Raw genomic sequence first — 14,963 nt, 5'->3', positions numbered from 1 at the left:
CTAAGGATTTAGTGGGGATATTTTCCAAAGTACCCAAGGGAGTTAGAAGCACAAAACCAATGAAAAGTCAACTTTCAAGCCTAATTCCCTTGAGTGTTTGAAATTCTCCCCGTAGGAGTCTAACTTTGAGTCTTTTGGAGGGTGCCTATAGACAGGGCTGGCTCGACAGTTTTCGCCGCCCCAAGCAGCGCACCGAATTGCCGCCGTGGGTGGCGGGGGCAGTCCGTGTGCCCTTAGGGTGGCAGGCGCATTTCCGCGGCGGTGGCAATTCGGCGGCAGCTTCTATGTTTAGCTGAAGCCGCCGCGGACAGCTAAACATAGAAGCTGCTGCCGAATTGCTGCCGCCGCGGAAATGCGTGTGCCGCCCTAAGGGCACACGGACTGCCCCTGCTGTCCGCAGCGGCAATTCGGCACGCTGCTTGGGGGCAAAACAACAGGGACTGCCGCCCCTTGCAGACTGCCGCCCCAAGCACAAGCTTGGAATGCTGGTACCTGGAGCCGGCCCTGCCTATAGACTAAGGTCAGAAGGGACCATCGTGATCATCTAGTCTGACCTCCTGCAATGAAAGTCTTGGCCTTGATATGGGAGAAGAAAAAAATAACACGATGAATCCTTAAAACTAGACTAGTGTAAAATAAATCCAATAGTGTATGAGAATATTGGTTAGTGAGATATATACTGGTACCCTAATTTTGTTGACTCCATTGTAAAACATGAGAAAACAAATGCCAATAAAAATCAGTAAGTCCATGAAAGAAATAAAATAATCTACAATTAATAAACAGCTTCTTTTCTAAAAAAAGAAAAAGAAAAAAAAGTGATTTTATTGAGTTATAATATACAGCTTTAATATGTTAGGGTAATCATACAAGATCTCTTTTGTGTTCAATTTACATATTACAATACAGACATGAGCTTAAATCTTTTGTTTTAATATACAAAAAGAATCCAATGGTCGTCTACTAGCAGCTTTGAAACTTGGCAAGAAAGGTTCTAAGGATTTTAAGTGCAGTAAAAGACCATGTAGAATACAAAATGAGTACAAAGGACTTTTCTCCAAGGTGTATAAACATTTGAAAACAAACAGTGCCTGCTCCACAGGGCAGACAACTGGCAATTAAAAACGTCAGTGACCAATGTTCCAGTCCAGAAAAGAACTGGAGGAGCATTACCCTGTGTTACAACTTTTCTAAAATGGCTTTAAAAATCTGTATAAAAGAATTTGCACTGTTCAGAAAAAGACGTTTTGAAGAGAAACGGTAGGAAAGGAACTGCACAATCAAAAAATGAAAAAAGCAATATAAAATATTTTCACTGCTATTTAAATGCCAATTAAATCAAGCAATAGTAAAAACAAAAAAAACCAAAACAACCACCCCCTCTTCTGTTTAAAATAACAGCACTGTTTTGCCCATTTCCAATGAGTTGTACTTATGAACACACTATATACTTGTTTTTCTTCCATATAGAGAAATGTGTCCATTTGGTCTGTCATTTCAGTGAACCTGATGAATATCAACCCATCACATTTCACCTTCAAGAAAACACATTTGAATGCTGTTTTCCATATAGTCATCACTCTAAATTGGGTGCATCCTCAGCTCATGTTAAATACATTTCTTCGTTTTCTTTATACAGTGCAGAGTATATGGGCTTAGGTTATGTAGATTCTCCTCTACTCCAGTTCACTGTCTATTTCTGAGTTCAGTGGTGTGCAGTAGTTTGGCTTGTCTGAAGGTACATAGCCTGGCAGACACAAACACTTGTACGAACCTTCTGTGTTAATGCACTTGGCGTTCTTGCAGAGAGACATCCTACTGTTCAGTTCATTGCATTCATTCACATCTGCAAAAAACAGACACACCAGAATATGTAGATAAAACTGCAGTATAACTAAACATGTCAATGTTGCCATTTTCCTCCACAAAGACTATTTCCTCCTGGATGCATTAAATTAACTTCTATCATCATCAATGGTAGAACATGTATGAAAACGTGATAAACTGTGTATTAACTTCAGATTAGGCAGAACTATATTAGGGAGGATCAAAAGCTTTTTAATGAACACACATTTAATGGAAAAGAAAACAGTGAAGTGGATATCATAGGGAATCAGTAATGGTTTAAACAGTCTTTCACTACTAAATCACTAGTTTGAATTCAATCCAGGCTGTTAACAAACAATTATTATTAATACTCACTTCTAAATAGGTTTGGCAGAATTTGATTTTTATTTTTTTCTAATTTCAACAGATAATATCAATGTTTATTTTTAGCTTTTTTCTATTTTTATCTAAATACATTTTCACATTTGCACAAAATTATGGATTTTAAACATTTCAATTTTTATCTGTGAAAATGTTTGCAATCAGAAGAAATTTTTTTGGGTGGGGTCAGACAATTATTTAATGACAGTAGACACAGATTCAAAAAATTAAAGTTTTATAACTGTTAAAACACTAATTGTCAACATCGCATGTCAAAACATACAAAATAAATATCCTATGTCAAACTCTAATAAGTTCTGAAGCAGCATTTTTCTTACTTTGCCTATCTATAAATTTCAATCACCGAAGGAAATTTTTTTTGTCAATATGCATGTACATGGTGAAATTGATATTTACCAACAAAAATGAGGAGGCTCTTCAAGGTGTGGTCCTGATCTGTATTCTCCATGGACCATGTGCCCGAAGTCAGAGTAGTGTCCATTGGTCCATGCATGTGCCCTGACTTGCTTTATGCTTCTGTCTGAGGTAATAAAGGGTGGGGCGGACTGATCGCATCTCCAGTTCCTTCTCCACTATGAATTTGACAGATCTGAAGCAGAGGGGAAAGAGGGTGGGAAGTGGAATACAGACAGGGACCATCCATCTCAAAGAACTTCAAGTTACAGGTAAGTAACTTCCTCCTCTTCTTTGAGTCATGGTCCCTACTGTATTTCACTGTGGGTGATTGAAAGTAATACCTGAGTTAGAGGAGGGTGCAAGGAGGAGGATGGAAGGGTCATGTGGAGAACTGCCGTGCCAAAGCAGGCATCCGCCACTGAGTCCTGCACCAAGGTATAGTGTGTTGCAAATGTGTGGACAGAACTCCACATGGCTGCTCTACATATGTTTATGTAAGACTCATCTTGAAGGGATGCCATGGTCATTGCTTGAGCTCTAATGGAGTGACCCCATACTCCCATGTGTGTTTGAGTGGGGGGCAGTAGGTTCAACAGCTAGTAGCAGAGTTTAATGCAGCTGGAAATCTATTTGGAGTTTCTCTGGGTGGAGAGGGCCTGTCACCTGATTCTCTCTGTTACCGCAATAAGCAGCCTAAGGGACTTCCTGATTGTTTTTGTTCTTTGCGGGTAAAAGGCCAAAGCTTGTTGGATGTTGAGGGAATGGAGCTCTTCTGCAGATGTGTGCAGGTTTTGGGAAGAAAACGGGTAAGTGAATGGATTGGTAACAATTTCAAGTGTAAGCCTAAGGAAACTTAATTCTTGTGGAATACTGTAAATGGCAGGTCTGCCATCATAGCTTCGAGATCTTCTTTGAGTGATTGCTCATGTCCATTCCAATAGGTGTGTACGCGCGCTGCGTGCACGATCATTGGAAGGTTTTATCCTAGTGGTACCCGTCGGGTCGGCTGTGGAGCCCCCTGGCGTGGTGCCTTTATGGCAGTATATATAGGTCCCTGCTGACCCACTGCCTGCTCAGTTCCTTCTTGCTGGAATACTCCGACACAGGGAAGGAGGGCGGGATTTGGAATGGACACGAGCAACATATCTCAAAGAACAACAGTTACAAAAGGCAGGTAACCGTATTTTCTTTTTCTTCTTCTTCGAGTGATTGCTCATGTCCATTCCAATAGGTGACTCCCAAGCAGGTTTGACGGAGGAAGGGTCGGAGTTCACCGAGTTGCTGATTGCAGTACAGTAACTCCTCACTTAACGTTGTAGTTATGTTCCTGAAAAATGCAACTTTAAGCGAAACGATGTTAAGCAAATCCAATTTCCCCATAAGAATTAATGTAAATGAGGGGGTTAGGTTCCAGGGAAATTTTTTTCACCAGACAAAAGTAAGTGTGTGTGTGTATGGACACACACACACAAAATATAAGTTTTAAACAAACAATTTAATACTGGTACACAGTGATGATGATTGTGAAGCTTGGTTGAGGTGGACGAGTCAGAGGGTGGGATATTTTCCTTACTGCTAAATGATGAACTAGCAATTGGCTGATCCCTCAAGGGTTAACTCTCTCACTCTGCAAGGCAGCAGGAATGGAGGGAGATATGCGCATTTCCCCTTTAAGCACACTGCCTTGTTAATTAGATCAGCTTGCTGAGACTGCAGCTGCTGCAAGTTCCCTCCATCCTGAGCCCTGGTGTGTCCCCCCTGCTCTATGGAAGATGGGGTAAGTGGGAAGCAGGGGGGAGGGGGACACCCTGACATTAGCCCCCTCTTCCTCCCCCCCCCCCAGCAAGCAGGAGTCTTGGGGAGCAGCTCCAAGACAGAGAGCAGGAGCAGCACATGGCAGTGTGTGTGTGGGGGAAGGACACCTGCAATTACAAGCCTGCTGGGTAGCTGCTGCACAGGGAACTTAGGGGAGCAGGGAGCTGATAGGGGGGCTGCCGGTCCACCCTGGTTCCAAGCCCCACCAGCTAGCTGCAATGGGGTGCTCTTCCTGCAAGCAGTAAACAAAGCAGGCAGCTGCCAAATGACGTTAGAAGGGAGCATTACACAACTTTAAACGCGCATGTTCCCTAATTGATCAGCAACGTAACAATGAAACAACGTTAACCGGAATGACTTGAAGTGAGGAGTTACTGTACTATCCTGCTGAAGGCCACATCGTCCCTCACCTGTTGGGTGATAGAGTAGTGCAACATAAAGGTGTGGATGGAAGACCACGTTGCTGCCTTGCATGTGTCTTGGATAGGGACCTGCGCAAGGAATGCAGCAGATGACACCTGTGCTATTGTGGAGTGCGCCGTTACCGGTGGGGCTAGAATTTTAGCTAGGCTGTAGCACGTTCTGATGCAGGACATGATCCATGATGAAATATGCTGGGATGAGACAGGGAGCCCTTTCATCCTCTCAGTAGTCTCCGAAGGAGGATACTGTGCCCAGGGCCCCCAATATGGCCAATAAAGCAGGATCAACAGGAGGTTGCGGGGTTCCCATGGCATGGGGCACCAGGGGCTCTAGGAAGGCTGAGGAAGTCGTTGCTTCCATGAGTGTGTTGAACTCTCTGATGTTGGACAGAAGCAGTATGGCAGAGGCGGTTCTTTCCCCCATTCTGATTCACTGGAAGAGGAAAAGCTGGATGCTGGTTCCAATGATAGTACTGTCAGATCCAATGGAGTGGTGTATAACACATGCGAGGAGGGTGATAGACCCAGTTTTGTAGGCATATCCTGTGGCGGAGATATGAGTTCTCTGGAAGTGGAGGGACCCTATAGAGGAGGAGACTCTGGATTCGGTAAGGCAAAGACATCTTGAGGTGCAGCCATGGATCTGGATCTCCTTGATGTAAGGAGTATTCTCTCTTTTCTGGTCACCAGTACCGTTGCTGAAGTCTTCCTGGTGTGGGAGTATCTTGCATCTTGTGAGGTGCTGGAGATGGCAGTACCAACGGTTTGCTGCCTGGAAGGAACCATTGAATCCCATTGTTTATGGGCCTTTTTCTCGTGCCTGTGGGACTTAGAACGTGCTACATCCCCTTGGGCCGAGCTAGTGGAGGGAATGTTCAGTTCCTTGGACTTGGAGGAAGACTTAGGGGACTGCTTGCTAATCTCCTGACTAGGCCCCACCATGGGTCTGTGGGGGCGGTTCTGCTGGAACCGGAGTTTGATGCAGGAGCACATGGCATGCTCCTCGCTGAATCAGTCTGACGTACAGGTAGGGTTCCCTGGCCTGGGTCCAAATGAGGTCTCAGGGCCATCTCCATGACATACTTCCAGAGAACAAGTACTCGGCCTTCTCTGAGATGGCTGGGGAAGGACTGGCAAATACTGCACTTAGCCAGGATGCGAGTTTCTCCCAGGCAGTAGAGGCAGCGTTGGTGGTTGTCGGTGACTGAGAAGGATTGTGAGCAAGAGGCACAGAGTTTGAAGCCCAGGGTTCTAGGAATAGTATAGTACTTGAACAGGCATACCAGGTAGGAGGACCGACGGTGAAAATCTCCGAAGTCTATTCTAATCTAACTGTTAAAACTAGTAACTACTAAAACTAGGAAACAAATAAAATTAGAAAAAGTACGGCTAAAACTGATAAAACTATTTACAACTGTAATTATTAGAACTGTGTCAGAGACAAAGGCACTGAAGGTTCCGAACCAGACTATGCAGCGGTGAGAAGGAATTGGAGATGCGGTCGGTCTGCCTTGCTCTTTATCGCCTTGGATGGAAGCACAAGGCAAGTCAGGGCACATGCACAGATCAATGGACACTACTTTCAAATTCTCCAACTCCAAGAGCATGGTGTGCATGCGTAACCCACAGTGGAATACAATAGGGACCTTCACTTGAGGAAGAACTAATCCTTTGAAGCTTGCTCATAAAGTGCCATCCGGTGACTGTTCAGTGGTCTACGTGAAATGCATTGTTGAGCTCAGTTCTTGGTGTAATACAATTCTTACATAACCATATTAAAAAAGAAAAGAAATACAACTAGCACTAGTTGGCAGTCTTAGCAGAGAGGCCAGTGACTAATAGTTGTGAAGAGAAATCTACCTCACTCCTCCAGCAAGTCTCTATAGCACTGGACTGAGATGCAGTAGGGCTATGCCTTCATTGCCCAAAAAGGTGGGTGGTTGTTTTACAGAGAGAGAACGAATGCATATTAACTATCTTGTTGTAAAATCCTACTGGAGACATGGTGCAAGTAGTTTTTACTGCAATGCAGTTAGACAAGATCAACAGTATATGCCATCACCTCTCGTTGACCTCAGCTAGCTACTTTGCAGTAACAACCACAGATCCTTTGCCTTCACTAGCATTTTACAGAGATATAGCTAATATACGTTAGTTATCTCATTGTAAAACCACACCTTTTTTTTTTTTTTGGCAGTGAAGACAGTCGTTAGGCAGATCAGTATAAAGAAGCTTACGGTGCTGCTACTAGAGTTGCATCTGTTCTGCAGATAATAAGAGTATGTCAGTCTCCAGTGCTCTCAGTTCAGTTCTTTACATAAGTAATAAATTCACTTAAAAAAATCTTGGGGAAACAAGGACAGAAAAATACATGTGAATATATATATACGTGTATATGGGAAAACATATGATACAGCTAGATAAGGGATGACATTTTCCAAAGCAACTAAGGGTCATATTTTTAAAGATATTTAGGTGCCTAAAGATTCAGATAGGTGCCTAGTGAAATTCTCACAAGCACCTGTGTGCCTAACTCCCATTGATTGACCTCTCGAGGTCCCTTCCAATTCTATGGTTTCAAAGGGAGTTAGACACATGGGTACTTCTGAATATCCCACTAGGCACCTATCTGAACCTGTAGGTGCTTAAATACTTAGGGACAGATTTTTAAAGGTAACTTTTGAAAATGGGACTTAGGCTCCTAACTCGCTTAGATACTTTTGAAAATTTTAACCAAAGCTTGTTCTGCATTTTAATGTATTACCTTTTATTATTGAGAGTCTTTTAATTAATAGTACCTTTACCATACTAGTTAGATTAGCATTGAAATTGACACAGGCACGCTAACATACTTTTTATAACTATTATGAATAGTATATTTCCCTAGCTAATTATTATTAGTATACACTCCACAATCCCATATTTCTCATGGATATCTAGGACAACTGTTCACTGATATTCAAATGATCTAGGAATTCAGAGATGGCTGCTCAAGTGAAAACTGGCTTTCAATATATCATATATAGATTTAGAATGTTTAATGTAATTCAGATGATCATTTGTCAGAAAGGTTTTCTCTTACGGCAAATGAGTAACTTTACTCACATAAGTAGTTTCACTGCAGTTAAGTAAATGGGTCTGCTTGTGTGAGTAAATCTGCTAAAGTACAAAAAATGAATTGAATGTAAAATATTGCATTGTAATCTCACCAACACAAGTCATTTTGGCCATGTCCAAGTGGTAGCCATCAAAACAATCACAAGTATAACCTTCCTGGACTCTCACACACCGGCCATTTTCACATCCGTTCAGAATGCCACATTCCTCTGCTTGTAACTCCTCAAAGCTGTTCAGAAAACCTAGGTGGAGAAAGTATTGCAAACAAATAAGTTAGAGAGACGCTGATTCTTTTTTTTTTTTTTTTTTTTTAACAAATGTATTGTCTCAGGGGTTTACTGGGATGTTACTCAACTTTGTAGAAAATAGGTCAGCTTTAGCAAATCTGCACCATCTGGAATTTTTAATGTACTAATAAAATACAGTTATATTTTAAGATGAAAATAAAATGGCTGTTTGAAATGTGTTTAACTAATGTTAAAAGATTTGATCCATTTTTAACAGACACGTTTTAATAAATTATCTCATTGATAAAATATTACTTTATAATAAAATCTTGTAAAATCAGACTTTATAAGAGTTTATAGTGCTAATGTAGAAGTATTTTAGGGTAATTTGAAAAATAATTATAAAAAGCTCTTCTAAATATTACTATAAAAAGTGGAGGGAAGAAGTTATATTCTAATTACACTAGATCAGAGGTAGGCAAACTATGGCCTGGGGGCCGTATCCGGCCTTAAGACGTTTTAATCCAGCGCTTGAGCTTCTGCCAGGGAGTGTGGTCGGGGGCTTGCTCCACGCGGCTCCCGGAAGCAGCGGCACGTCCCCCCTCCAGCTTCTATGCGTAGCGACAGCCAGGGGGCTCTGCACGCTGCCCCCACCCCGAACGCTGCCCTTGTAGCTCCCATTGGCCAGCAAATGGGGCCAATAGGAGCTGCAAGGGCAGTGCCTGCGGACAGGGCAGTACGCAGAGTTGCCTGGCCGCACCTCCATGTAGAAGCTGGAGGGGGGACATACCTCAAGCAGCTCCCCAAAGCAGCGGTAAGCACTGCCTGGAGCCTCCACTCCTCACCCGCTCCCGTGCCCCAACCCTCATCCCCCTCCCAACCTCTGAAGCCCTCGGTCCCACCCTCCTGCACCCCAGAGCCGCACCCCCAGCTGGAGCCCTCATCACCCCCACCTGCACCCCTGCCCCAGCCTGGAACCCGCTCCCATACCCTGAACTCCTCATTCCTGCCTCCCCTCCCCTCCCAGCCGGAGCCCTCACCCCAACCCCCAATTTCATGAGCATTCATGGCCACCATACAATTTCCATACCCTTGGGCCAAAAAGTTTGCCCCACCCCTGGCTCTAGATGAAACATGCAAAAAAATATTAGTCCCAACTGCCTTGAGTGAAGTAAGAGGAAATTAGACTACTAGCCTGTTGTGGTTTTGGCTAATAACTCTTTAGGAGTCACTCAGATACTTGGATGATGGGCACTGATATAAATACTTATAAACTACTTTACTGTGTCTTGTCATAATCCTAGGTAGTGAGCTCTCTGGGATAGGGACTGTCTTTGTTTTACTGGTTCGTACAATGCCTGTTATGACGAAACCTTGAGCCCTGATTTAGGGTCTCTAGACAATAACATAATAATAATAATAGGGGAAGAATGCATATATTGTAAAACTTATTCAAAAATTGTAAGTGCTCATTGAATTTCAGTAAGATTAAAGTGCTCATCTAAGTACCAACAAGTTAACATTATACAACAGTCTTACTATCTTTCTATTCTTAGAAGCAATAAATCAAACAGAACTGTAGATGGCAGCCAACCACATCAAAAAGAATATCTGAGAAAAAGTCCACAGCATTTAATATCATCCCTCCTGATCCAGTTTAAATAATACACTAGGGTTTGGTTTTTTATGCGGTCATGGTGTGTGCATGGCAGGGGAGACATAGAGGGGATTTTCTACTGACATTTAATTCACACATTAACGCCACAAACAGACCATTGGTATATCTAAAACCTGTTCATATATTTGGAATCATTTTTAACAGATATTTGATATGTATAATACACCTCAACTATATGTTCTATTCATCTCTTCCTCTCTTTTACTGTTATTCCCTTCCATCTGCCTTTTCACATTTTCCCTTATTAGTCCAGGCCCCTCTCATTCTTTCCCTCATCTCACATTTTCTCTATCCGTGCCCTACCTTTCTAATTGTACCCTCTCTGTCCTCATCCATATGCCCTCTATTTGCACAAATCTAGTGTGTCCAGCACTGGCTCTTCAAGGTTGTCTGGATACTTCACAGGTTCATGTCCACTTGTGGCCAAAATGCGCTTAGTTTGGGATAAGCTTGATTTGTGGAACAGATCAACATAACAAAAATGGTACCACATACCGTAGAGACTTAGAAATGAACTTGAACATATATTTACTTTGTTGAGTACACACCTTCACATATAGTAGGGATCATTACAAAGTTTCCTATTAATGTAGTAAACTGCAGTAAGATACAGATATATAATAATGTATTGAGTAGATTATTTTGCTTTACTACAAGAAAGCAGGAAACTTTTCAACAACCTCTATTATATTTTAATCCATTTAGAGGGGCTCCTTTACATTTCAGGCATTTGCTGGGCCATGATATAGATGACTAATTATGAAAAACAAACACTGTCAAGCAGGGAAAAGGTGGTGTTCTTGAACAAATTCTTTACAAATGAAAGACATCATCTGTTCTCCACTGTGCTCACATATAGCATGCTGAAATGTTTAATTAGCTGAAACTGGTTTAAACAAGATTGTTTGCACTATAATCCATACTGCAACATGTCTATTTTTAAACTTGCTTGCAACAAGTAACAAATATTTGTTTGCAGTTCTAAGAGAATCCGATGGTAATAAAATTGAAAAGTATTTAATTGGCATGTCAAGATCTGTACTATAGGCCTTTCAAGGCAAGAACTGTCTCTTTTCTGGGATTGTATTGCACCCAGCAGAAGGGGATCTCAATCCCGATTGGGATCTCTGAGTACTACCATATAATAAACATTTATTATTAAAATTATCATTATTATTAACAATACAACTGGCTAAAATGCCAAAAGGATCAAAACTTTGGGTATTCGCCGAGGCATATACAGCATTTGCTCAGGCATCTGCCCAGGATAGGGTTACACAGATGTGTTCTAGGTTATAGTCTGTGTTCATTGGCATTATTGTTTCTGATTCAGTGGCAGGATGCTAGAGAGATCCTAGCTCTGATATCTCTTAGATATCTCCTAGGGTTACACACAGTTCTCTAATCACTTATTAATGGAAAGTCTTTTATCAATGCTTATAATTTGAGGAAGTACTTTTTTACACCCCTTTATAATTTGGAGATTGGAATAGAAAGCATGTCTCCCACTCTATTTCTCTTCTATCATATTGGGGACACGATCATCTCTTTCTGGGGTTTTCATTGTGCTTTGATAATTTTCATCAGTGTTAGAAGTCAATATTGTTTAGCTTTGTACAGCTCTGCATAAAAGTCTAATAGGTTTGTTAGGTATTAAACAGAGATGAACCCTGGTTTCTGTAGACTATATTTAATAGAATCATCAAAATGTAGGACTGGAAGAGACCTCGATAGGTCATCTAGTCCAGTCCCCTGCACTGTGGCATGACTAAGTATTATCTAGAGACCATCCCTGACAGATGTTTGTCTAACCTGTTCTTCAAAACTTCCAGTGATGGAGACTCCACAACCTCTGTAGGCAATTTGTTCCAGGTCTTAACTACCCTTAGAGATGAAGTTTTTCCTAATGTCTAACATAGATCTTGCTTGCTGTAATTTAAGCCCATTTCTTCTTTACCTGTCCTCAGTGGATAAGGAGAACAATCTCCTACCCTCTTCTTTATTATAACCTTTGCTGTACTTGAAGACTGTTATCATGTCTCTTCAGTATTCTCTTCTCCAGACTAAACAGATCCATTTTTTTCAGTCTTTCCTCATAGATCATGTTTTCAAGACCTTTAATCATTTTTGATTTTCTGATTAATCATTTTGCTTTCCTCTGGACTTCCTCCAATTTGTTCACATCTTTCCTGAAGTATGGTGCCCAGAACTGGACACAATACTCCAGCTAGAGTGGAAGTATTACATCTCGTATCTTGCTTACAACACTCTTGCTAATACATCCCAGAATGCTGTTTATTTTCTTTGCAACAGTATTACATTGTTGACTCATATTTAGTTTGTGACCCACTATATCCCCCACATCCTTTTCTGCAGAACTCCTTCGTAGGCAGTCATTTCCCATTTTCTATTCGTGAAATTGATTATTCCTTCCTAAGTTTAGTGCTTTACATTTGTCCTTATTGAATTTCATCCTATTAGTACTTGTGCAATTTAGTGGCAGGGAATACATCTCAAACTTCTGCTACTCACTGTAGTCCTCTGGCCCTGTTCAAAGCTATCATTTTTATTTCTTTTACCATTATTTCTTTTAACTTATTAACTCATTTTAATGGGAGACATGTTGGGTAAGAGAGAAGTGGTACCTGCATGCTATATGTACAAGGCAGTTGGGATTGCCTGTTCCTTTTGTAACCACCATTTTGTTTCTAACGTAAGACTGAAGAAATATGCTGGACCAAATTCAGCCCTGTTATAAGGGTGTAAGCTGAATTCAAGGCAGTCCAAGTAGTCTAGGTCAGCGGTTCTCAAACTTTTGGTCGGGATCCCAAAGTGGGTCACAACCTCATTTTAATGGGGTCAGCAGTGCTGGCTTAGACTTGCTGAGGTCCAGGGCTGAAGCCCAAGCCTCAGAGCTTTAGCCCTGGGCAGCGGGGCTCAAGTTATAGGCTACCTGGCTGGGGCTGAAGCCCTTGGTCTTCAGCTTTGGCACCCCCCAGGGCAGCAGAGCTCGAGTGGGCTTAAACTTCAGTCCCCCCTCCTGGGGTCATGTAGTAATTTTTGTTGTCAGAAGGGCATCGTGGTGCAATGAAGTTTTGAGAACCCCTGGCCTAGGTCCTAATCAAACAGATTTCCATTGACTTCAAAGTGAGATGGATCAGTCTCTTATTCAATAAAAAACCCATGCATTTTGCAAGCATAAATTTAGAACCCTACTTCTATAAGATTCTGTAGCAAGACCTTTGCTTTCCCCGTGACCTATTCATTTATGTGTGTATTGGCATTCCAACTAAAGCCTGTGCAAATCATACTCAGTGGTCATGCTAAACTAGGCAATTTTTTTGGAGTGAGAACATCATGCACACACTCCACCTCCCCCACTCAAGTTCTGCTGGAAAATCATGGAAAGCTGGCATGAAGAATTTTTAAAAAAAATTAATATACCCCAAAGGAGTTTGAGTCGCATGCTCCAAAGAAAAATTAGTCTTTTGACCTTTAGCTGTAAATCTGTTGGTAAATATAAATTTAGTATACCTGGCACACATTATTTCACTATATTAAACAAAATAATATTGTACTTTGGGCCCAAATGGGCTCATATACAACTCTGGCGCTGGAACCTGAACACCGGACAAAGTTAATGTAATAGGAATAAGTAGAACATAAATAAATAGGCCACATTACTCAGAAGCAAACAGATGAATGAAGCCAACTACAGGGAAGTAATCCAAGTTATAATCCTGCTTTCAAGAATTTTACATAACAGTGATATTTACTTACGGTCTTCAACAAAGAATGGATCAGTTTCTGGGGTATAGTGTTCCTCAAAGTCAACCAAAGCATCTTGTCCATATGGTCGTCGAGATCCTGGAACTGGAACATTGCACAGCTGGGCATAATCCTCTGAGGAGGAGAAAGCAAAATAGGACATAAAACTAAGTACACTTGTAACAAAGGCCACATTACAGCAGTTCCAATGACCTGCAACTCCTGTCAGCTGGAAATAAATGTCTTTCCTAGAAACAGCATAAATCTGAAGCTTCTACAAATTGTTCTCTCCCCTTCAAGAAGAACGTCATTAAAATGTAGTGGGCCAAATTAATCCCTTTTGTGACTTCAGTTGTTTTACACTGAAGGAATGGATTTGAATTAACAACTGTACAAAAAATTAAGGGCCAGATTTTGGCAGTTCTTTCAAAGGAGGAGGGGATGAAAAGGCATAAGCAGCTTACCACACTCCCACTGCACAAGGGCCAGCTGCAATTATAGTCTTTGTATCCTTAAACTGCAAAGACTACTTCAGGCCAGAACAGGTGTTGGAATTAGCCACCCAAAACGAGGCAAAGCGGGTGAGGAGAGAGTGGGTCCGTATCTGTCCCACACACACTGCACTGGCCAGCAGAGCTGGGCCAGTGTAGGTAGAGAATACTTTGCATCCTTCCATCATAGCCACTTCTCATTGTCCCATGATGCGGGCCATGTCCTAAAACCAGAGGGCCCAAATATCAGTTCCTCCCAAGCTCTGCTTGGCTAAGGGACTGAAAAGGCAGAGAGGTCTTGGGAAAGTAACTTTATGCTACCATAACTGCGTACAGAGTGTGGTTCTTTGTCCTCTGCTAGTGGCTGGACCACACGTTTTATGATTCTGCCACTAGCTGTAAGTTAATAAACAGACCTGGATCTTTTAGCTGAGGTAGTAGAAGCTTTTTTGTTTCAGTTCAGATGTCCCAGGTTTGATCCCTCTGCTGATGACCTCCTCACCCCAGGAGGATTGCATTACATCTTCTGCCTGTCCCACATTGTAAGTTAGATCAGCCTCTGTGCTGTACTTGAACTATTATTACATATTGCAATGAACTATATACAAGACAGATGCTTTGGAATAAAAACCTCATTGTCATATGGATCTATAGCCACTTCCTGAATACTGCTGCAGACATTTTAGCATCAAAGCAACACTTCCCATACAGAATAACTGGTTTTCAGATAACCTATAACAGGAAAAGTATGAAGAAAAAACTCAGGCACTAGTGTGATGGCCATAGAACCGGCAAGCTCTCACTATGTAGAACTATTCCA

At 41.8% G+C, this 14,963-nt stretch overlaps 1 protein-coding gene across 6 annotated transcripts in view; it reads right to left on the bottom strand.

Annotated features, from left to right (window-relative positions):
• Positions 1 to 796: 796 nt before the first annotated feature.
• Positions 797 to 14,963, bottom strand: part of LTBP1 (latent transforming growth factor beta binding protein 1) — a 331,513-nt gene continuing 317,346 nt past the window's right edge. For all 6 annotated transcript variants that reach the window (XM_045009926.1, XM_045009927.1, XM_045009928.1 and 3 more), the window contains 3 exons: positions 13,665 to 13,787; positions 8,072 to 8,221; positions 797 to 1,846 (listed from right to left, as the gene is read on the bottom strand). In XM_045009926.1, the coding sequence (XP_044865861.1) occupies positions 1,677 to 1,846; positions 8,072 to 8,221; positions 13,665 to 13,787 (443 nt within the window). In that variant the 3' untranslated portion in view covers positions 797 to 1,676. The remainder of the gene's footprint in view (positions 1,847 to 8,071; positions 8,222 to 13,664; positions 13,788 to 14,963) is intronic.

The sequence above is a fragment of the Mauremys mutica genome, chromosome 3 (genome assembly GCF_020497125.1).
Source record: "Mauremys mutica isolate MM-2020 ecotype Southern chromosome 3, ASM2049712v1, whole genome shotgun sequence".
Classification (NCBI taxonomy): Eukaryota; Metazoa; Chordata; order Testudines; family Geoemydidae; genus Mauremys; species Mauremys mutica.
The sequence above is the reverse complement of the archived record's forward strand: the minus strand, read 5'-3'. Positions and strand labels throughout refer to the sequence as shown.